Source organism: Mobula birostris, chromosome 5, assembly GCF_030028105.1.
Source record: "Mobula birostris isolate sMobBir1 chromosome 5, sMobBir1.hap1, whole genome shotgun sequence".
Lineage (NCBI taxonomy): Eukaryota > Metazoa > Chordata > Chondrichthyes > Myliobatiformes > Myliobatidae > Mobula > Mobula birostris.
Genome location: NC_092374.1, coordinates 98,007,631 through 98,031,012, shown reverse-complemented (window position 1 = coordinate 98,031,012; position 23,382 = coordinate 98,007,631). Strand labels below are relative to the sequence as shown.

The following is a 23,382-nucleotide window of genomic DNA, read 5'->3' as shown; positions in this document are numbered from 1 at the left end:
TTGCCTGTAAACTGCCCCCCTGCTGTATGGGTGGGGGCCAGAAATGATGGTGGGCGGGAATTGATGGGAACATGGGGAGATTGGTTATGGGACTCAGAAATGTGATTGGGTCACGATGTGGTGCACCACTGGTCACAGGCTTCCAATTAGAACAGTACCCCTCCACCATCACTTACCAGTCAGTGTTGCACCCAGTTTTTTTTTAAAAGGTTCTTCGATACCATGCGCTCTGACCTTTATGACCAGTCTTCCATATGGGGTGGGAGTGGGAGGGAATGAATTGTTCTCAGCCAACATTGGCTCGATGTTGAATGATATGATCCCCCTGTCCATTGGCTGGAGTTGTGGATTCCCCTCTGGGGTTGGGGCTGCATTCCCCGGGGATATGGCTGCGCTGATGTTCCTGGCTGTCTGTGTTGTGCAGGGAGCCGAGGAAACATACCTCACAAGTGTAACAGTACCAAGCACCGGATCATCTCGCCCAAGGTGGACTTCGGTCTGGCTCCCTGTTCTGCCTTAACGGAAGTGCAAAACCTCTCAGCGGCCAACAGCAGCGGCAATGTGGTCAATCAGGACAAGAAGCTGGTGAAACTGCCCAAGTCTGTGCCTCGGGTTAAGGGGGGCAGAGAGGCCTCACCCTTGGGCACGTCGGACAATGTGGATCCCACCGATCGCACCCCGGGAGCGCGGAGTAACGGCAGTTATGGCAACCGGGAGCTCACCACCATTGCCTGTGTCACCAATGTGCCAAATCTCAGCATTGCCACAGTGACCTGCAGCATTCCCCGCAATGCCCTCATCCTGATGACGGGCGTCGGTGACAAGCCAGTGTCCTTGGCCGGCCCGGGGCTAGCCCTCGGCAGTCAGCAGCTGGCGGTCAGTGGCCAGGCCGCTGGTCTGGGCAGCCGAGACCTGACCTTGGCCCTGGCACATAGCACTGGGAGTGGACTGGTGCTGTCCGAGACCAGCATGGACACCTCCGAGACCAGCACCACTTTCGACCCTGATTCCTTCCTCAACAGCCCCAAGCAAGGTCAGACGTACGGGGGTGGAGGGGGCGCCAGGGAGGGGGGCAGCATTGCCCCAGCCTACCCTGTGCTCAGCCTGGGAGACTCCCTGGAGAGGGAGGCGGACCTGGAGAGCGTGGGACCAGAAAGAGAGTCCCGACTCCCCGACTGTGGGATGCCTCCCGTCTCCTCCGCTTCCGTCTTCCCACAGACACCAGGCCTGATGACAGTGAGACGGGAACCAACTGCAGCCACAGTGTGCGTGGAGTCGCCTGCCCTGGCCACTGTGCTGGATTACAACGACAGGGGCTCCCCCAAACCCTATGCCGGCACCTTCCCCCAGCCCTCCCCCATGGGAGCCCCTCTCCCTTCACCATGCAGCTCATTCTTCCACGGAGACGCAGGGGGCCACGGCAGCGGGTCCGATCCTTCAGCCCCGGTGATCCTGGGGACTGAGCCCCTCTGCCAGTTCTCACAGGAGGCCACTGACAACAGAGGCGAGAGGAACAAGCTGGGGGTTGGGGGTCTGCAGGCGGTGGGTCCTGAGGCTGAGACCCCGATGGACACGTCCCAGGGGACAGGTCTGCAGAAAGGGGCGGAGAAGGTGGAGCCAGATTATGGGGCGCTGCCCACAGGGAATAGCAGCAACCTGTACTCCATTATACAGAGTGAGATGCCCCCCACCCAGCACCCCCCTGCCAGCCTCGAGCTGGACATCGACCACTTTGACATCTCCTTTGACAGCCAATTCCCTGACCTGATCCCGGACTTCATGGCAGAGGGTGGAGGTGAGGGAGGAACGGCGTACCCCTCAGCCGAGTCATCGGACCACACCATCTCTCCAACCTACCCCGAGACATTGGCCTCACGGTCAGGATACAGCTCACCCCAGCAGCCCATGGGAACAGACAGAGCCGCAGTCTTCTCCGAGGTTCCTGCAGCTCCAGCAGACCTGCCCAGCCTCTCTCCCAGTACCGCCCCAGAGGGACCCTCTGTCAGCATCACGGACTTCTCCCCGGAGTGGTCCTATCCTGAGGTAAGATGCCCATTTCCCTGTGGAATGATACTGTTCAGTCCCAGCACTAACTCCTCCCCCCTTCTCCCTCTATGCACCTTCGATTTCTGAATTTGCTCCCTGTCTACGCCTTTATTCCTTTTATGCAAGTGCATGACCAGTATTTCCCTAATTGTATTCCATCTGCCAGTTCTTTGCCCATTCTCTGCGTCTGTCCAACTCCCTGCTTCTGCAACACAACCTCTTCCTCACCTATCTTTGTTTTGTCCGCAAACTTAGCCACAAAGACAAAAATTCCATCATCCAAATCATTGACATCTAGCATGAAAAATAGCGGTCCCAACAATGACCCATGTGGAACACTACTAGTTGCCGGCAGCCAACCAGAAAAGGACCTCTTTATTCCTGTTCCTTGCTTCCCATCAGTCAACCAATCTTCTAATCTTGTTAAGACCCTCATTGGCAGCACCTTGTCAAAGGCCTTCTGAAAATCCAAGTAAACATCATCTACTGACTCTCCTTTGACTAGTCTGCTTGCTATTTCCTCAAATAATTCCAACAATTTGTCAGGTAAGATTTCCCTACAAGGAAACAATGCTGACTTTGGCCTACTTTATCATGTGCCTTCAAGTACCCTGAAACCTCATCGTTAATAATGGACACCAACATCTTCCCAACCACTGAGGTCAGACAAACAGACCCATAATTTCCTGTCTTTTGCCATTCTCCCTTCTTAAAAAGTGGAGTGACATTTGGCATTTGCAATTTTCCAGTCCTCTGGATCCATTCCAGAAGCTAGTGATTCTTGAGAGATCATTACCAATGCCTCCACGATCTCCTAAGCTACCTCTTTCAGAACCCTGAGGTATAGTCCATCTAGTTCACGTGACTTACCTACCTTCAAACTTGGCAGCTTCCCAAGCACCTTCTCCTTAGCAATAGTGACTTCTGTCCCCTGGCACTCGAGTATTTCTGGCATACTGCTGGTGTAACCATAGTGAAGACAAATGCAAAATACTTACTGAATTAGTCTGCAATTTCTTTGTCCTCTGGTATTACCTCTTTAGCATCATTTTCCAGTGGTCTTGTATCTACTTCTGCCTCTTTATTTTTGCTCTTTATTTATCTGAAAAATCTTCTGGTATCCTCTTTGATATTATTGGCTCCGTTAGTCTTGCGAGACCATGGATCTGTGCCTGGAAAGTCTTCACTCTCCAGGGCGCAGGCCTGGGCAAGGTTGTATGGAAGACCAGCTGTTGCCCATGCTGCAAGTCTGCCCTCTCCATGACACCAATGTTGTCCAAGGGAAGGGCATTAGGACTCATACAGCTTGGCACCAGTGTTTTCGCAGAGCAATGCGTGATTAAGTGCCTTGTTTAAGGACACAACACGTTCCCCCGGCTGGGGCTCGAACTCATGACCTTTAGGTCGCTAGGCCAATGCCTTAACCACTTGGCCACGTGCCCACTATTGGCTATCTGACCTTCATATGACATCTTTTCCTTCACTGTTTTTAATTGTCTTCTGTTGGTTTTTAAAAGTTTCCCAATTCTCCAGCTTCCCACTAATTTTTGCTATATTATGTGGCCTCTCTTTTACTTTTATGCTGTCTTTGACTTCTCTTGTCAACCACAGTTGCTTCATCTACCCTTTAAAATACTTCATTTTTTTGATTAATCGACCGTGTTCCCTGAATGACTCCCAGAAACTCGAGCCATTACTGCTCTACCATCGTCCCTGCTAGTGTCCCCTTCTGATTAACTTTAGCCAGCTCCTCTCTCGTGTCTCTGTAATTCCCTTTACTCCACTGCAATACTGATTTATTTGATTTTAGCTTCTCCTTTTCAAACTGCAAAGTGAATTCTATCATATTATGATCATTGCTCCTAATGTTCCTTTACCTTGAGCTCCCTTATTAAATCCAGAATTATCTTATCCTTAGTAGGCTCAACCAGAAGCTGCAGTAAAAAGCCATCCTTAGGCATTCTAGAAATTCCCTCTCTTGGGATCCAGCACCAACTTGATTTTCCCAATCTCCCTGCATATTGAAATCCCACATGACAATTGTAACCTTGTCCTTTTTACATGACTTTTCTATCCCCTATTGTAATTTGTATCCCACAACCTAGTTACTGTTCGAAGCCCAGTATATAATTTCCATTAGGATCTTTTTACCTTTGAAGTTTGGAAACTCTACCCACAGGAATTCCACATCTTCTAATCCTGTGTCACTTCTTTCAAAGAATTTGATTTCACTTTTTACCAACAGAGCCACCCTCCCCTTTGTCTACCTGCCTGTACTTACGATATAATGTGTGTCCTTGGGTGTTAAGCTCCCAAGTATGATTTTCTTTCAGCCACAACTCAGTGATATCCACAACACTGTACCTGCCAATCTCTAGTCATAGTCATAGAAAAGTACAGCACAGAAACAGACCCTTTGGACCATCTAGTCTGTGCTGAACCATTTAAACAACCTAGCCCCATTGACCTGCACCCAGACATAGCCATCCATACCGCTTCTATCCATGTACCTGTCCAGACTTCTCTTAAATATTGGAATCAAACTGGCATGCACCATAGCTCTAATGGCTCTGCAAGATCATCTACCTTTTTCATATGCTGTGTACGTTCACATATAACACCGACAATCCTGTATTCATCACCCTTTTCGATGTTAAGTTAAATCATTTCTTTCTAAACTTCCTGTCTATACTTTATTCTGGAGACTTTCATATCTTCTCTTGCACTCTTCTTCCCTTTTACTTATCTTCACTTTTACCTTACCTTCGCTTTTTCAAACTGTTGAACCCAGCACCCACCTCCCCACTATTTAGCTTTAAGCTCTACCCACAACCTTAGTTATGTGATTTGCCGGTACCATCAGTGCAGCTCTCTTCCCCAATACTGGTGCCAATGTCTTACAAATTCAAACCCACTTCTCCCACACCAATCTTTGAGCCACACCTTTATTTCTCTGATCTTAATTGCCTGTGTCAGTTTACCCGTGACCAATGTAACAGTCCAGCGGTTATTACCTTTTTGGCTGTGCAATTTAATTTAGTCCTTGGCTGCTGAAATTTCCTCAGCAGGACCTCTTTCCTAGTTCTTCCTATGTTGTTAGTCAAGTCAAGTTGCTTTTATTGTCATTTCAACCATAACTGCTGATACAGTACACAGTAAAAATGAAACAACGATACTCCAGGACCATGGTGGTATTCATGTGGACCATGACAACTGGATTTTTCCTGTCCCACTTCAAATTCTTCTGCGGGTCAGATGAGGTGTCTCAAACCCAGCCACCAGGCAGACAACAGAGAGGATTCTCCATCCTCGTGACAGAGAATTGTGTCTTATTTTCCCTGAAGATACTATCCCCAAATGCATCTGCATTTCTCTTCTGTCCTTGCTTTTGAATGGCTCCCTGAACCATGGTGTCCGTGGCATGGTAGCTCATTTCTTCTACAGCCTCCACTTCGTCCTTACAGGAGCAACAATCTCAGGCTTTTTGAGGAAGTTTCTCCAGCACTATCTCTTGGCTCCCACACCTGCCTCACTCAGTCACATCTTCTTGTTCCTGCCACAGACTGAATATGAAGTAGATAATCTTCTCGGTGTGACAACCTTCTGAAATACTTCCCTTCACTAATGCATTGCAGGGATTGAAGCTGAGATCCCAGGTCATAAACTCTGAGCTCAATTTATCCCGTCTTTTCCTCACTGCTCTGTATATATGTATATGTACATGTATATACACACACACACACACACACACACACACACACGCACACACACAGACGTACACATACGCACGTACACGCGCGCACACACACTCTCTCTCCTTCTCCCCCATCTCCCCCATCATCCCCCTCTCCCCCTCTCCCTCTCCCCTCTCCCTCTCCCCTCTCCCTCTCCCCTCTCCCTCTCCCCTCTCCCTCTCCCCTCTCCCTCTCCCTCTCCCTCTCCCTCTCCCTCTCCCTCTCCCCCTCACCCCTCTCCCCCCTCACCCTCACCCTCACCCCTCTCCCCCTCTCCCCCTCTCCCCCTCCCCCACCTCCACCTCTCCCCTTCCCCTCTCCCCCTCCCCCACCCCCTCACCCTCTCACCTCCCACCCCCTCTCACCTCCCACCCCCTCACCTTCTCTCTCACACCCACCCCCCCACCCCCTCTCTCACTCCCCCTCTCTCACCCCCCTCACACCCCACACCCCTCTCTCACCTCCCTCCCCCTCATACTTCACCCCCCACCCCCACCTCACCCCCCCTCACCCCCCCCTCACCCCCCTCTCCCACCCCTCTCCCACCTCCCCTCTGTCACTCCCCCCTCTCTCCCACCAACCCTCCTTCTCTCCACCCCTCTCTCTCCCCACTTCACAACTCTTCCGTTTCCATTGTCTGATGTTCACATCCCAAACTTGGACATTTGGTACATGATCTGACCTAGCACAATCGGACTGATGTCCTGTTGTTAATAGGGAGCCACATGGGGTCGAGAAGGAGTTGTGTGCTGGGCAGGGAGGAGGGTAGGCCCATGCTTGATGGGCTTTGAGTCCTCTCCGATTTTTTTTGGGCAAAAGTGTCTTGTTTTGTCACTGTGGGGTAGAGCAATACTGCTGTGGGGATGTATGCGGAGCTTGTGAGGGTAAGGTGTTGGGGATGGAATGGGTTGGGGTGGTGTTTGGGTGATACTCCTTCACACCTGCCCAGGGCGAGTGATGTTGGGAGTGTCGGGCGAGTGTGTGTGCCATCCCTCCAAGTCAGGATGGGGTGCTGGGGTTGTTGGTGAGGAGGGTTGTGTGCAGCGTTGGGGCAGTTGAAGGTCTGACACCTCATCCTCCTGTCCAGGATGGGGCGAAGATGAGGAGGGTCGGAGTATGGGTATTTGAGTGGTGTGCCAGGCCTCCCTCCTGTCAGGGTCGGGTGGTCAGTGCTGTGTCTGATGCTTCTCCCCTCTAGCACTAGGTGAGCGAGGCACATGCTGATGGAGGGGGCGGTGTATGCAGGCGAGGCGGTTTGTGCGGGTATGGGGAAGTTGTTGGGGGTGGTGTGTGTTTGGGAGGGGTGGGGTCAATGCAGGCTCTGATGCTCCCTCCCTCATGCCAGGGCGGAGTGAAGGTGTTGATCACGGGGCAGTGGGGAGACGGCGCTGACGGATACTCCTGCGTTTTCGATCACATCACTGTACCAGCTGCACTCATCCAGTCTGGGGTCCTTCGCTGCTACTGCCCAGGTTTGTGACCACCTCACCTCCATCACGACCTGGCGTCCCTAGGTACATGACCCCTCAACCCAGTTCACAAACCCCGTCCCCAGGTATGTGACCCATCTTTCCAGGTCATCACCCCCCACGCTTCGGATCATGATTCCCACATCCCCAGGTTATGCTCGCTCACATGAATCATAATCCCGTTCTCCCTTGGATCATAAATTCCTCACCCAAGGTTGTGACGTATCCCCAGGTTATGACCCCTCACTCCAAATCCAACCTGGCGCCATCCACAGGTCAGAGGTTCCAGTGTCCGTACCATCTGGACCCAATAGGCTCCTGACTTTCGGAATGTACAGTGAGCTCTCTCTTCCTACCCCCTCCCCTGCCTCCACCTCTGCACCTTCTTCCCTCTATCCCCTCCCTAACCCACTTCCCTCTGTTCCAGCAGGAATGGCTGCTGAGGACATTTGACTATCTTCACTGTGTCATTTCCCTACCCTTCTGCAACCCTGCATCCTACCCTCTGCCTTCCTTGTCTTGTGCCCGGCGGGCACTGACTGCTGTTTGTTCTGTTGCAGCCCATGAGGCTGGTGTGGTAAAGCTACACGTGACTCGGGAGAAACCCCCCCTCGTCTCCAACACGGTGATGTTTGAATACAGAGCACGCAACAGCCTGGCCCTGCCCAGCTCCCAGCTCGACTGGTTGTCTCTGGACGGTAGGTGTGGGGACCTTGCTGGTGCAGTCAGGGAGGGGAGTTGGCTGCTCTCTGAACTGCTCAATATTGGGGCGGGAGTGGGCTGGATGTGTTTTATCCATTAGGCAGTGAGACATTATTTTATTCTGGTCACTGAAACGTTCGTCTGAAAGCCCCCAGACAGCACATCCCATATACAGAGGTATTAGAGACGGGACAGAGCAATTCAGACCGTGGTGTTACAGAGTAAACTTAGTGTGGGCAAGGCAGACTGGGAGATCAAGGGTTTATCTCTCTTGTGCAAGATGTTTATTTGGGAGACTTACATCAGCAGAGTGAGCCTGGTGATAGGTGATTTTTTTGTAACTTCTGCCTGATGGGAGTGGGGAGAAGAGAGACTGGCCAGGGTGGGAGGGGTCCTTAATTATGTTGGAACATAGAACAACAGGAACAGGCCCTTCAGCCCACAGTGTTGTGCTGAACTAATTAAATTGGTAATCATTATCATCATTATGTGCCATGTTGTATGATGTAGGCAATCATGGTCTAAGACCATGAGTGTTCCTGGCAAATTTTTCTACAGAAGTGGTTTGCCATTGCCTTCTTCTGGGCAGTATTTTTACAAGACGGGTGACCCTAGCATTATCAATACTCTTTAGAGATTGTCTGCGTGGTGCCAGTGGTTGTATAACCAGGACTTGTGATCTGCACCAGCTGCTCATATGACCATCCACCACCTGCTCCCATGGCTTTACGTGACCCTGATCAGGGGGCTAAGCAGGTGCCACATCTTGCCCAAGGGTGACCTGCAGGCTAGCGGAGGGGAGGAGCATCTGACACCTCCTTTGGTAGAGACTTCCTGTTTCCCCACCCTGCCACCCAATTAGTAATCAAATGCCCAATTAAAAACACTTTCTTGCTACACAATGTCCATATCCTCCCATTTCCTGCATATACATGTGCCTATCTAAGAGCACCTTAGACAGCTCTGTTGTATCTGCCTCCTCCATCACACCTCACAGTATATTCCAGGCACCCACCGCTCTCTGTGTAAAAAAGAAAAGTCCCACATTTCTCCTTTGAACTCCCCCTCTCACCTTAAATGCATTCCTTTTGGTATGAGACATCTCAACTCTGGCAAATAAATACTCGCTAACTACTCTATCTATGCCTCTCATAATTTCATAAAGCTCTATCAGGTCTCCACTCCAGAGAAAACAACCCAAGTTTGTTCAAACTCCCCTTGGAGCTTATACTCTCTAATCTAGTCAGCATCATAATGAAACTCTTCTGTGCCCTCTCCAAAGCCCCTGCTTGCTACCTGTAATGGGGCAACGGTTCTCGGAGCAGGTTCTGCTCTTGTCCTTCTAACCGGCAGAGGTGTTGAATTTGGAAGTTGCTATCTGAGAAGTCTTGGTGCGTTGTTGCAGTGTGTTCTGTAGCTGCAACACTCTTCTTACTGTGTATGTCAGTGGTGATGTGTGACGGGCTGCCAAGCCTGTGTGTGTCAGTGGTGATGTGTGTGAGGGGCTTCCAAGCCTGTGTGTGTCAGTGATGATGTGTGAGGGGATGCCAAGCCTGTGTGTGTCAGTGATGATGTGTGTGAGGGGCTGCCAAGCCTGTGTGTGTCAGTGATGATGTGTGAGGGGATGCCAAGCCTGTGTGTGTCAGTGATGATGTGTGAGGGGCTGCCAAGCCTGTGTGTGTCAGTGATGATGTGTGAGGGGATGCCAAGCCTGTGTGTGTCAGTGATGATGTGTGAGGGGATGCCAAGCCTGTGTGTGTCAGTGATGATGTGTGAGGGGTTGCCAAGCCTGTGTGTGTCAGTGCTGAGGTGTGTGAGGGGCTGCCAAGCCTGTGTGTGTCAGTGGTGAGGTGTCTGAGGGGCTGACAAGCCTATGTGTGCCAGTGGTGATGGGTGAGGGGTTGCCAAGCCTGTGTGTGTCAGTGATGATGTGTGAGGGGTTGCCAAGCCTGTGTGTGTCAGTGATGATGGGTGAGGGGCTGCCAAGCCTGTGTGTGTCAGTGCTGAGGTGTGTGAGGGGCTGCCAAGCCTGTGTGTGTCAGTGGTGATGGGTGAGGTGCTGCCAAGCCTGTGTGTGTCAGTGGTGATGTGTGAGGGGCTGCCAAGCCTGTGTGTGTCAGTGGTGATGGGTGAGGGGCTGCCAAGCCTGTATGTGTCAGTGGTGATGGGTGAGGGGCTGCCAAGCCTGTGTGTGTGTCAGTGGTGAGGTGTGTGAGGGGCTGCCAAGCCTGTGTGTGTCACTGGTGATCGGTGAGGGGTTGCCAAGCCTGTGTGTGTAAGTGGTGATGGGTGAGGGGTTGCCAAGCCTGTGTGTGTCAGTGGTGAGGTGTGTGAGGTGCTCCCAAGCCTGTGTGTGTCAGTGGTGAGGAGTGTAAGGAGTTGCCAAGCCTCTGTGTGTCAGTAGTGAGGTGTATGAGGGGCTACCAGCCTGTGTGTGTTAGTGGTGATGGCTGAGGGGTTGCCAAGCCTGTGTGTGTCAGTGGTGTTGCGTGTGAGGGGCTGCCAAGCCTGTGTCTGTCAGTGGTGAGGTGTGTGAGGGGCTGCCAAGCCTGTGTGTGTCAGTGATGACGGGTGAGGACCTGCCAAGCCTGTGTATGTCAGTGGTGATGGGTGAGGTGTTGCCAAGCCTGTGTGTGTCACTGGTGAGGTGTCTGAGGGGCTGACAAGCCTATGTGTGCCAGTGGTGATGGGTGAGGGGTTGCCAAGCCTGTGTGTGTCAGTGGTGATGGGTGAGGGGTTACCAATTCTGTGTGTGTCAGTGATGATGGGAGAGGTGTTGCCAAGACTGTGTATGTCAGTGGTGATGGGTGAGGGTCTGCCACGCCTGTATGTGTCAGTGATGATGTGTGAGGGGTTGCCAAGCCTGTGTGTGACAGTGGTGAGGTGTGTGAGGGGCTGCCAAGCCTGTATGTGTCAGTGATGATGTGTGAGGGGTTGCCAAGCCTGTGTGTGACAGTGGTGAGGTGTGTGAGGGGCTGCCAAGCCTGTGTGTGTCAGTGGTGATGGGTGAGGGGCTGCCAAGCCTGTGTCTGTCAGTGGTGAGGTGTGTGAGGGGCTGCCAAGCCTGTGTGTGTCAGTGGTGATGGGTGAGGGGTTGCCAAGCCTGTGTGTGTCATTGGTGAGGTGTGTGAGAGGCTACCAACCCTGTGTGTGTCAGTGGTGAGGTGTGTGAGGGGCTGCCAAGCCTATGTGTGTCAGTTGTGACGGGTGAGGGGTTGCCAAGCCTGTGTGTGTCAGTGGTGAGGTGTGTGAGGGGCTGCCAAGCCTGTGTGTGACAGTGTTGATCGGTGAGGGATTGCCAAGCCTGTGTGTGTCAGTGATGACGGGTGAGGACCTGCCAAGCCCGTGTATGTCAGTGGTGATGGGTGAGGTGTTGCCAAGCCTGTGTGTGTCAGTGGTGAGGTGTCTGAGGGGCTGACAAGCCTATGTGTGCCAGTGGTGATGGGTGAGGGGTTGCCAAGCCTGTGTGTGTCAGTGGTGATGGGTGAGGGGTTACCAATCCTGTGTGTGTCAGTGATGATGGGAGAGGTGTTGCCAAGCCTGTGTATGTCAGTGGTGATGTGTGAGGGTCTGCCACGCCTGTATGTGTCAGTGATGATGGGTGAGGGGTTGCCAAGTCTGTGTATGTCAGTGGTGATGAGTGAGCGGCTGCGAAGCCTATGTGTGTCAGTGGTGATGGGTGAGGTGTTGCAAAGTCTGTGTATGTCAGTGGTGATGTGTGAGGGGCTGCCAAGCCTGTGTGTGTCAGTGGTGAGGTGTGTGAGGGGCTGCCAAGCCTATGTGTGTCAGTTGTGACGGGTGAGGGGTTGCCAAGCCTGTGTGTGTCAGTGGTGAGGTGTGTGAGGGGCTGCCAAGCCTGTGTGTGACAGTGTTGATGTGTGAGGGGTTGCCAAGCCTGTGTATGTCAGTGGAGATAGGTGAGCGGATGCCAAGACACTGTATGTCAGTGGTGATGGGTGAGGGGCTGCCAAGCCTGTGTATGTCAGTGGTGATGGGTGAGGCGTTGCCAAGCCTGTGTGTGACAGTGTTGATCGGTGAGGGGTTGCCAAGCCTGTGTGTGTCAGTGATGATGGGTGAGGACCTGCCAAGCCTGTGTATGTCAGTGGTGGTGGGTGAGGTGTTGCCAAGCCTGTGTGTGTCAGTGGTGAGGTGTCTGAGGGGCTGACAAGCCTATGTGTGCCAGTGGTGATGGGTGAGGGGTTACCAAGCCTGTGTGTGTCAGTGGTGAGGTGAGTGAGGAGTTGCCAAGCCTGTGTGTGTCAGTGGTGAGGTGTTTGAGGGGTTGCCAAGCCTGTGTGTGTCAGTGATGACGGGTGAGGACCTGCCAAGCCTGTGTATGTCAGTGGTGATGGGTGAGCGGATGCCAAGACAATGTATGTCAGTGGTGATGGGTGAGGGGCTGCCAAGCCTGTGTGTGTCAATGGTGAGGTGTGTGAGGGGCTGCCAAGCCTGTGTGTGTCAGTGGTGAGGTGTGTGAGGGGCTGCCAAGCCTATGTGTATCAGTTGTGACGGGTGAGGGGCTGCCAAGCCTGTGTATGTCAGTGGTGATGTGTGAGGTTCTGCCACGCCTGTGTGTGTCAGTGATGATGGGTGAGCGGATGCCAAGACACTGTATGTCAGTGGTGATGAGTGAGCGGCTGCCAAACCTATGTGTGTCAGTGGTGATGGGTGAGGGGTTGCCAAGCCTGTGTGTGTCAGTGGTGAGGTGTGTGAGGGGCGGCCAAGCCTGTGTGTGTCAGTGGTGAGCTGTGTGAGGGGTTGCCAAGGCTGTGTATGTCAGTGGTGAGGTCTGTGAGGGGCAGCCAAGCCTGTATGTGTCAGTGGTGAGGTGTGTGAGGGGCTGCCAAGCCTGTGTATGTCAGTGGTGATGGGTGAATTGCTGCCAAGCCTGTGTGTGTCAGTGGTGATGGGTGAGCGGATGCCAAGACATTGTATGTCAGTGCTGATGGGTGAGAGGCTGCCAAGCCTGTGCATGTTAGTGGTGATAGGTGTGGGGTTGACAAGCCTGTGTGTGTCAGTGGTGAGGTGTATGAGGGGCTGCCAAGCCTGTGTGTGACAGTGTTGATGGGTGAGGGGTTGCCAAGCCTGTGTGTGTCAGTGGTGATGTGTGAGGGGCTGCCAAGCCTATGTTTGTCAGTTGTGATGGGTGAGGGGTTGCCAAGCCTGTGTGTGTCAGTAGTGATATATGTGAGGGGTTGCCAGGCCTGTGTGTGTCAGTGGTTAGGTGTGTGAGGGGCTGACAAGCCTGTGTGTGTCAGTGCTGAGGTGTGTGAGGGGCTGCCAAGCCTGTGTGTGTCAGTGGTGATGGGTGAGGTGCTGCCAAGCCTGTGTGTGTCAGTGGTGATGTGTGAGGGGCTGCCAAGCCTGTGTGTGTCAGTGGTGATGGGTGAGGGGCTGCCAAGCCTGTATGTGTCAGTGGTGATGGGTGAGGGGCTGCCAAGCCTGTGTGTGTGTCAGTGGTGAGGTGTGTGAGGGGCTGCCAAGCCTGTGTGTGTCACTGGTGATCGGTGAGGGGTTGCCAAGCCTGTGTGTGTAAGTGGTGATGGGTGAGGGGTTGCCAAGCCTGTGTGTGTCAGTGGTGAGGTGTGTGAGGTGCTCCCAAGCCTGTGTGTGTCAGTGGTGAGGAGTGTAAGGAGTTGCCAAGCCTCTGTGTGTCAGTAGTGAGGTGTATGAGGGGCTACCAGCCTGTGTGTGTTAGTGGTGATGGCTGAGGGGTTGCCAAGCCTGTGTGTGTCAGTGGTGTTGCGTGTGAGGGGCTGCCAAGCCTGTGTCTGTCAGTGGTGAGGTGTGTGAGGGGCTGCCAAGCCTGTGTGTGTCAGTGATGACGGGTGAGGACCTGCCAAGCCTGTGTATGTCAGTGGTGATGGGTGAGGTGTTGCCAAGCCTGTGTGTGTCACTGGTGAGGTGTCTGAGGGGCTGACAAGCCTATGTGTGCCAGTGGTGATGGGTGAGGGGTTGCCAAGCCTGTGTGTGTCAGTGGTGATGGGTGAGGGGTTACCAATTCTGTGTGTGTCAGTGATGATGGGAGAGGTGTTGCCAAGACTGTGTATGTCAGTGGTGATGTGTGAGGGTCTGCCACGCCTGTATGTGTCAGTGATGATGTGTGAGGGGTTGCCAAGCCTGTGTGTGACAGTGGTGAGGTGTGTGAGGGGCTGCCAAGCCTGTGTGTGTCAGTGGTGATGGGTGAGGGGCTGCCAAGCCTGTGTCTGTCAGTGGTGAGGTGTGTGAGGGGCTGCCAAGCCTGTGTGTGTCAGTGGTGATGGGTGAGGGGTTGCCAAGCCTGTGTGTGTCATTGGTGAGGTGTGTGAGAGGCTACCAACCCTGTGTGTGTCAGTGGTGAGGTGTGTGAGGGGCTGCCAAGCCTATGTGTGTCAGTTGTGACGGGTGAGGGGTTGCCAAGCCTGTGTGTGTCAGTGGTGAGGTGTGTGAGGGGCTGCCAAGCCTGTGTGTGACAGTGTTGATCGGTGAGGGATTGCCAAGCCTGTGTGTGTCAGTGATGACGGGTGAGGACCTGCCAAGCCCGTGTATGTCAGTGGTGATGGGTGAGGTGTTGCCAAGCCTGTGTGTGTCAGTGGTGAGGTGTCTGAGGGGCTGACAAGCCTATGTGTGCCAGTGGTGATGGGTGAGGGGTTGCCAAGCCTGTGTGTGTCAGTGGTGATGGGTGAGGGGTTACCAATCCTGTGTGTGTCAGTGATGATGGGAGAGGTGTTGCCAAGCCTGTGTATGTCAGTGGTGATGTGTGAGGGTCTGCCACGCCTGTATGTGTCAGTGATGATGGGTGAGGGGTTGCCAAGTCTGTGTATGTCAGTGGTGATGAGTGAGCGGCTGCGAAGCCTATGTGTGTCAGTGGTGATGGGTGAGGTGTTGCAAAGTCTGTGTATGTCAGTGGTGATGTGTGAGGGGCTGCCAAGCCTGTGTGTGTCAGTGGTGAGGTGTGTGAGGGGCTGCCAAGCCTATGTGTGTCAGTTGTGACGGGTGAGGGGTTGCCAAGCCTGTGTGTGTCAGTGGTGAGGTGTGTGAGGGGCTGCCAAGCCTGTGTGTGACAGTGTTGATGTGTGAGGGGTTGCCAAGCCTGTGTATGTCAGTGGAGATAGGTGAGCGGATGCCAAGACACTGTATGTCAGTGGTGATGGGTGAGGGGCTGCCAAGCCTGTGTATGTCAGTGGTGATGGGTGAGGCGTTGCCAAGCCTGTGTGTGACAGTGTTGATCGGTGAGGGGTTGCCAAGCCTGTGTGTGTCAGTGATGATGGGTGAGGACCTGCCAAGCCTGTGTATGTCAGTGGTGGTGGGTGAGGTGTTGCCAAGCCTGTGTGTGTCAGTGGTGAGGTGTCTGAGGGGCTGACAAGCCTATGTGTGCCAGTGGTGATGGGTGAGGGGTTACCAAGCCTGTGTGTGTCAGTGGTGAGGTGAGTGAGGAGTTGCCAAGCCTGTGTGTGTCAGTGGTGAGGTGTTTGAGGGGTTGCCAAGCCTGTGTGTGTCAGTGATGACGGGTGAGGACCTGCCAAGCCTGTGTATGTCAGTGGTGATGGGTGAGCGGATGCCAAGACAATGTATGTCAGTGGTGATGGGTGAGGGGCTGCCAAGCCTGTGTGTGTCAATGGTGAGGTGTGTGAGGGGCTGCCAAGCCTGTGTGTGTCAGTGGTGAGGTGTGTGAGGGGCTGCCAAGCCTATGTGTATCAGTTGTGACGGGTGAGGGGCTGCCAAGCCTGTGTATGTCAGTGGTGATGTGTGAGGTTCTGCCACGCCTGTGTGTGTCAGTGATGATGGGTGAGCGGATGCCAAGACACTGTATGTCAGTGGTGATGAGTGAGCGGCTGCCAAACCTATGTGTGTCAGTGGTGATGGGTGAGGGGTTGCCAAGCCTGTGTGTGTCAGTGGTGAGGTGTGTGAGGGGCGGCCAAGCCTGTGTGTGTCAGTGGTGAGCTGTGTGAGGGGTTGCCAAGGCTGTGTATGTCAGTGGTGAGGTCTGTGAGGGGCAGCCAAGCCTGTATGTGTCAGTGGTGAGGTGTGTGAGGGGCTGCCAAGCCTGTGTATGTCAGTGGTGATGGGTGAATTGCTGCCAAGCCTGTGTGTGTCAGTGGTGATGGGTGAGCGGATGCCAAGACATTGTATGTCAGTGCTGATGGGTGAGAGGCTGCCAAGCCTGTGCATGTTAGTGGTGATAGGTGTGGGGTTGACAAGCCTGTGTGTGTCAGTGGTGAGGTGTATGAGGGGCTGCCAAGCCTGTGTGTGACAGTGTTGATGGGTGAGGGGTTGCCAAGCCTGTGTGTGTCAGTGGTGATGTGTGAGGGGCTGCCAAGCCTATGTTTGTCAGTTGTGATGGGTGAGGGGTTGCCAAGCCTGTGTGTGTCAGTAGTGATATATGTGAGGGGTTGCCAGGCCTGTGTGTGTCAGTGGTTAGGTGTGTGAGGGGCTGACAAGCCTGTGTGTGTCAGTGGTGATGTGTGAGGGGCTGCCAAGGCTGTGTGTGTCAGTTGTGATGGGTGAGGGGTTGCCAAGCCTGTGTGTGTCAGTGGTGATGGGTGAGGGGCTGCCAGTCCTATGTGTGTCAGTGGTGATGGGTGAGGGGTTCCCAAAGCTGTGTGTGTCAGTAGTGAGCTGTGTGAGGGGTTGCCAAGGCTGTGTATGTCAGTGGTGAGGTCTGTGAGGGGCAGCCAAGCCTGTATGTGTCAGTGGTGAGGTGTGTGAGGGGCTGCCAAGTCTGTGTATGTCAGTGGTGATGGGTGAATTGCTGCCAAGCCTGTGTGTGTCAGTGGTGATGGGTGAGCGGATGCCAAGACATTGTATGTCAGTGCTGATGGGTGAGGGGCTGCCAAGCCTGTGCATGTTAGTGGTGATAGGTGTGGGGTTGCCAAGCCTGTGTGTGTCAGTGGTGAGGTGTATGAGGGGCTGCCAAGCCTGTGTGTGACAGTGTTGATGGGTGAGGGGTTGCCAAGCCTGTGTGTGTCAGTGGTGATGTGTGAGGGGCTGCCAAGCCTATGTTTGTCAGTTGTGATGGGTGAGGGGTTGCCAAGCCTGTGTGTGTCAGTAGTGATATATGTGATGGGTTGCCAGGCCTGTGTGTGTCAGTGGTTAGGTGTGTGAGGGGCTGACAAGCCTGTGTGTGTCAGTGGTGATGTGTGAGGGGCTGCCAAGGCTGTGTGTGTCAGTTGTGATGGGTGAGGGGTTGCCAAGCCTGTGTGTGTCAGTGGTGATGGGTGAGGGGCTGCCAGTCCTATGTGTGTCAGTGGTGATGGGTGAGGGGTTCCCAAAGCTGTGTGTGTCAGTAGTGAGGTGTGCGAGGGGATGCCAAGCCTGTGTGTGTCAGTGATGATGTGTGAGGGGTTGCCAAGCCTGTGTGTGACAGTGGTGAGGTGTGTGAGGGGCTGCCAAGCCTGTGTGTGTCAGTGGTGATGGGTGAGGGGCTGCCAAGCCTGTGTGTGTCAGTGGTGAGGTGTGTGAGTGGCTGCCAAGCCTGTGTGTGTCAGTGGTGATGGGTGAGGGGTTGCCAAGCCTGTGTGTGTCAGTAGTGATGTGTGAGGGGTTGCCAATCCTGTGTGAGTCAGTGGAGAGGTGTGTGAGGGGCTGCCAAGCCTATGTGTCTCAGTTGTGACAGGTGAGGACCTGCCAAGCCTGTGTGTGTCAGTGGTGATAGGTGAGGGGCTGCCAAGCCTGTGTGTGTTATTGGTGAGGTGTGTGAGGGGCTACCAACACTGTGTCTGTCTGTGGTGAGGTGTGTGAGGGGCTGCCAAGCCTGTGTGTGACAGTGTTGATCGGTGAGGGGTTGCCAAGCCTGTGTGTGTCAGAGATGACGGATGAGGACCTGCCAAGCCTGTGTATGTCAGTGGTGATGGGTGAGGTGTTGCCAAGCCTGTGTGTGTCAGTGGTGAGGTGTCTGAGGGGCTGACAAGCCTATGTGTGCCAGTGGTGATGGGTGAGGGGTTGCCAAGCCTGTGTGTGTCAGTGGTGATGGGTGAAGGGTTACCAATCCTGTGTGTGTCAGTGATGATGGGAGAGGTGTTGCCAAGACTGTGCATGTCAGTGGTGATGTGTGAGGGTCTGCCAAGCCTGTATGTGTCAGTGATGATGGGTGAGGGGTTGCCAAGTCTGTGTATGTCAGTGGTGATGAGTGAGCGGCTGCGAAGCCTATGTGTGTCAGTGGTGATGTGTGAGGGGCTGCCAAGCCTGTGTGTGTCAGTGGTGAGGTGTGTGAGGGGCTGCGAAGCCTGTGTGTGTCAGTGGTGATTGGTGAGGGGTTGCCAAGCCTGTGTGTGTCAGTGGTGATGTGTGAGGGGCTGCCAAGCCTGTGTATGTCAGTGGTGATGGGTGAGCGGATGCCAAGACAATGTATGTCAGTGGTGATGGGTGAGGGGCTGCCAAGCCTGTGTATGTCAGTGGTGATGGGTGAGGCGTTGCCAAGCCTGTATGTGTCAGTGGTGATGGGTGAGGGCCTGCCAAGCCTGTGTGTGTCAGTGGTGATGGGTGAGGGGTTGCCAAGCCTGTGTGTGTCAGTGGTGATGGGTGAGGGGTTACCAATCCTGTGTGTGTCAGTGATGATGGGAGAGGTGTTGCCAAGACTGTGTATGTCAGTGGTGATGTGTGAGGGTCTGCCACGCCTGTATGTGTCAGTGATGATGGGTGAGGGGTTGCCAAGTCTGTGTATGTCAGTGGTGATGAGTGAGCGGCTGCCAAACCTATGTGTGTCAGTGGTGATGGGTGAGGGGTTGCCAAGCCTGTGTGTGTCAGTGGTGAGGTGTGTGAGGGATTGCCAAGACTGTGTGTGTCAGTGGTGATGTGTGAGGGGCTGCCAAGCCTGTGTATGTCAGTGGTGATGGGTGAGCGGATGCCAAGACATTGTATGTCAGTGGTGATGGGTGAGGGGCTGCCAAGCCTGTGCATGTCAGTGGTGATGGGTGAGGGGCTGCCAAGCCTGTGTGTGTCAGTGGTGAGGTGTTTGAGGGGTTGCCAAGCCTGTGTGTGTCAGTGATGACGGGTGAGGACCTGCCAAGCCTGTGTGTGTCAGTGGTGATGGGTGAGGGGCTGCCAAGCCTGTGTGTGTCATTGGTGAGGTGTGTGATGGGCTACCAACACTGTGTCTGTCTGTGGTGAGGAGTGTGAGGGGCTGCCAAGCCTGTGTGTGACAGTGTTGATCGGTGAGGGGTTGCCAAGCCTGTGTGTGTCAGTGATGACGGGTGAGGACCTGCCAAGCCTGTGTATGTCAGTGGTGATGGGTGAGGTGTTGCCAAGCCTGTTTGTGTCACTGGTGAGGTGTCTGAGGGGCTGACAAGCCTGTGTGTGACAGTGTTGATGGGTGAGGGGTTGCCAAGCCTGTGTGTGTCAGTGGTGATGTGTGAGGGGCTGCCAAGCCTATGTTTGTCAGTTGTGATGGGTGAGGGGTTGCCAAGCCTGTGTGTGTCAGTAGTGATATATGTGATGGGTTGCCAGGCCTGTGTGTGTCAGTGGTTAGGTGTGTGAGGGGCTGACAAGCCTGTGTGTGTCAGTGGTGATGTGTGAGGGGCTGCCAAGGCTGTGTGTGTCAGTTGTGATGGGTGAGGGGTTGCCAAGCCTGTGTGTGTCAGTGGTGATGGGTGAGGGGTTACCAATTCTGTGTGTGTCAGTGATGATGGGAGAGGTGTTGCCAAGACTGTGTATGTCAGTGGTGATGTGTGAGGGTCTGCCACGCCTGTATGTGTCAGTGATGATGTGTGAGGGGTTGCCAAGCCTGTGTGTGACAGTGGTGAGGTGTGTGAGGGGCTGCCAAGCCTGTGTGTGTCAGTGGTGATGGGTGAGGGGCTGCCAAGCCTGTGTGTGTCAGTGGTGATGTGTGAGGGGTTGCCAAGCCTGTGTGTGTCAGTGGTGAGGTGTGTGAGGAGCTGCCAAGCCTTTGTGTGTCAGTGGTGAGGTGTGTGAGGGGTTGCCAAGCCTGTGTATGTCAGTGGTGATGGGTGAGGTGTTGCCAAGCCTGTGTATGTCAGTGGTGATGGGTGAGGCATTGCCAAGCATGTGCATGTCAGTGGTGATGGGTGAGGGGCTGCCAAGCCTGTGTGTGTCATTGGTGAGGTGTGTGAGGGGCTGCCAAGCCTGTGTGTGACAGTGATGACGGGTGAGGACCTGCCAAGCCTGTGTGTGTCAGTGGTGATGGGTGAGCGGTTGCCAAGCCCGTGTATGTCAGTGGTGATGGGTGAAGCGTTGCCAAGCCTGTGCATGTCAGTGGTGATGGGTGAGGGGCTGCCAAGCCTGTGTGTGTCAGTGGTGAGGTGTGTGAGGGGCTGCCAAGCCTGTGTGTGACAGTGATGACGGGTGAGGACCTGCCAAGCCTGTGTGTGTCAGTGGTGATGGGTGAGCGGTTGCCAAGCCTGTGTGTGTCAGTGGTGATGTGTGAGGGGCTGCCAACCCTGTGTGTGTCAGTGGTGAGGTGACTGAGGGGCTGACAAGCCTATGTGTGCCAGTGGTGATGGGTGAGGGGTTACCAATCCTGTGTGTGTCAGTGATGATGGGAGAGGTGTTGCCAAGACTGTGTATGTCAGTGGTGATGTGTGAGGGTCTGCCACACCTGTATGTGTCTGTGGTGATGTGTGAGGGGTTGCCAAGTCTGTATGTCACTGGTGATGGGTGAGCGGCTGCCAAGCCTATGTGTGTTAGTGGTGATGGGTGAGGTGTTGCAAAGCCTGTGTATGTCAGTAGTGATGGGTGAGGGGCTGCCAGGCCTGTGTGTGTCACTGGAGAGGTGTGTGAGGGGCTGCCAAGCCTGTGTGTGTCAGTGGTGATGGGTGAGGGGCTGCCAAGCATGTGTGTGTCAGTGGTGAGGTGTGTGAGAGGTTGCCAAGTCTGTGTGTGTCAGTGGTGAGGTGTGTGAGGGGCTGCCAAGACTGTGTGTGTCAGTGGTGATGGCTGAGGAGCTGCCAAGCCTGTGTATGTCAGTGGTGATGGGTGAGCGGATGCCAAGACATTATATGTCAGTGGTGATGGGTGAGGGGCTGCCAAGCCTGTGTATGTCAATGGTGATGGGTGAGGCGTTGCCAAGCCTGTGTATCTCAGTGGTGATGGGTGAGGGGCTGCCAAGCCTGTGTATGTCAATGGTGATGGGTGAGCGGATGCCAAGACATTATATATCAGTGGTGATGGGTGAGGGGCTGCCAAGCTTGTGTATGTCAGTGGTGATGGGTGAGGCGTTGCCAAGCCTGTGTATGTCAGTGGTGATGGGTGAGGGGCTGCCAAGCCTGTGTATGTCAGTGGTGATGGGTGAGCGGATGCCAAGACATTATATATCAGTGGTGATGGGTGAGGGGCTGCCAAGCTTGTGTATGTCAGTGGTGATGGGTGAGGCGTTGCCAAGCCTGTGTATGTCAGTGGTGATGGGTGAGGGGCTGCCAAGCCTGTGTGTGTCAGTGGTGAGGTGTGTGAGGGGCTGCCAAGCCTATGTGTGTCAGTTGTGACGGGTGAGGGGTTGCCAAGCCTGTGTGTGTCAGTGGTGAGGTGTGTGAGGGGCTGCGAAGCCTGTGTGTGTCAGTGGTGATTGGTGAGGGGTTGCCAAGCCTGTGTGTGTCAGTGGTGATGTGTGAGGGGCTGCCAAGCCTGTGTATGTCAGTGGAGATAGGTGAGCGGATGCCAAGACAATGTATGTCAGTGGTGATGGGTGAGGGGCTGCCAAGCCTGTGTATGTCAGTGGTGATGGGTGAGGCGTTGCCAAGCCTGTGTGTGACAGTGTTGATGGGTGAGGGGTTGCCAAGCCTGTGTGTGTCTGTGGTGATGAGTGAGGGGCTGCCAGGCCTGTGTGTGTCAGTGGTGATGGGTGAGGGGTTACCAATCCTGTGTGTGTCAGTGATGATGGGAGAGGTGTTGCCAAGCCTGTGTATGTCAGTGGTGATGTGTGAGGGTCTGCCACGCCTGTGTGTGTCAGTGATGATGGGTGAGGGGTTGCCAAGTCTGTGTATGTCAGTGGTGATAAGTGAGCGGCTGCCAAACCTATGTGTGTCAGTGGTGATGGGTGAGGGGTTGCCAAGCCTGTGTGTGTTAGTGGTGAGGTGTGTGAGGGGCTGCCAAGCCTGTGTGTGTCAGTGGTGATGGGTGAGGGGTTGCCAAGACTGTGTGTGTCAGTGGTGATGTGTGAGGGGCTGCCAAGCCTGTGTATGTCAGTGGTGATGGGTGAGCGGATGCCAAGACATTGTATGTCAGTGGTGATGGGTGAGGGGCTGCCAAGCCTGTGCATGTCAGTGGTGATGGGTGAGGGGCTGCCAAGCCTGTGTGTGTCAGTGATGACGGGTGAGGACCTGCCAAGCCTGTGTGTGTCAGTGGTGATGGGTGAGGGGCTGCCAAGCCTGTGTGTGTCATTGGTGAGGTGTGTGATGGGCTACCAACACTGTGTCTGTCTGTGGTGAGGAGTGTGAGGGGCTGCCAAGCCTGTGTGTGACAGTGTTGATCGGTGAGGGGTTGCCAAGCCTGTGTGTGTCAGTGATGACGGGTGAGGACCTGCCAAGCCTGTGTATGTCAGTGGTGATGGGTGAGGTGTTGCCAAGCCTGTGTGTGTCACTGGTGAGGTGTCTGAGGGGCTGACAAGCCTATGTGTGCCAGTGGTGATGGGTGAGGGGTTGCCAAGCCTGTGTGTGTCAGTGGTGATGGGTGAGGGGTTACCAATTCTGTGTGTGTCAGTGATGATGGGAGAGGTGTTGCCAAGACTGTGTATGTCAGTGGTGATGTGTGAGGGTCTGCCACGCCTGTATGTGTCAGTGATGATGTGTGAGGGGTTGCCAAGCCTGTGTGTGACAGTGGTGAGGTGTGTGAGGGGCTGCCAAGCCTGTGTGTGTCAGTGGTGATGGGTGAGGGGCTGCCAAGCCTGTGTGTGTCAGTGGTGATGAGTGAGGGGCTGCCAAGCCTGTGTGTGTCATTGGTGAGGTGTGTGAGGGGCTGCCAAGCCTGTGTGTGACAGTGATGACGGGTGAGGACCTGCCAAGCCTGTGTGTGTCAGTGGTGATGGGTGAGCGGTTGCCAAGCCCGTGTATGTCAGTAGTGATGGGTGAAGCGTTGCCAAGCCTGTGCATGTCAGTGGTGATGGGTGAGGGGCTGCCAAGCCTGTGTGTGTCAGTGGTGAGGTGTGTGAGGGGCTGCCAAGCCTGTGTGTGACAGTGATGACGGGTGAGGACCTGCCAAGCCTGTGTGTGTCAGTGGTGATGGGTGAGCGGTTGCCAAGCCCGTGTATGTCAGTAGTGATGGGTGAAGCGTTGCCAAGCCTGTGCATGTCAGTGGTGATGGGTGAGGGGCTGCCAAGCCTGTGTGTGTCAGTGGTGAGGTGTGTGAGGGGCTGCCAAGCCTGTGTGTGACAGTGATGACGGGTGAGGACCTGCCAAGCCTGTGTGTGTCAGTGGTGATGTGTGAGGGGCTGCCAACCCTGTGTGTGTCAGTGGTGAGGTGACTGAGGGGCTGACAAGCCTATGTGTGCCAGTGGTGATGGGTGA

General features: G+C 54.4%; 1 protein-coding gene across 5 annotated transcripts in view; it reads left to right on the top strand.

Moving 5' to 3' along the window:
• Positions 1-23,382, top strand: part of LOC140197915 (calmodulin-binding transcription activator 2-like) — a 216,123-nt gene that overhangs the window by 133,059 nt on the left and 59,682 nt on the right. For all 5 annotated transcript variants that reach the window (XM_072258518.1, XM_072258515.1, XM_072258516.1 and 2 more), the window contains 3 exons: positions 425-2,043; positions 7,126-7,252; positions 7,810-7,947. In XM_072258518.1, the coding sequence (XP_072114619.1) occupies positions 425-2,043; positions 7,126-7,252; positions 7,810-7,947 (1,884 nt within the window). The remainder of the gene's footprint in view (positions 1-424; positions 2,044-7,125; positions 7,253-7,809; positions 7,948-23,382) is intronic.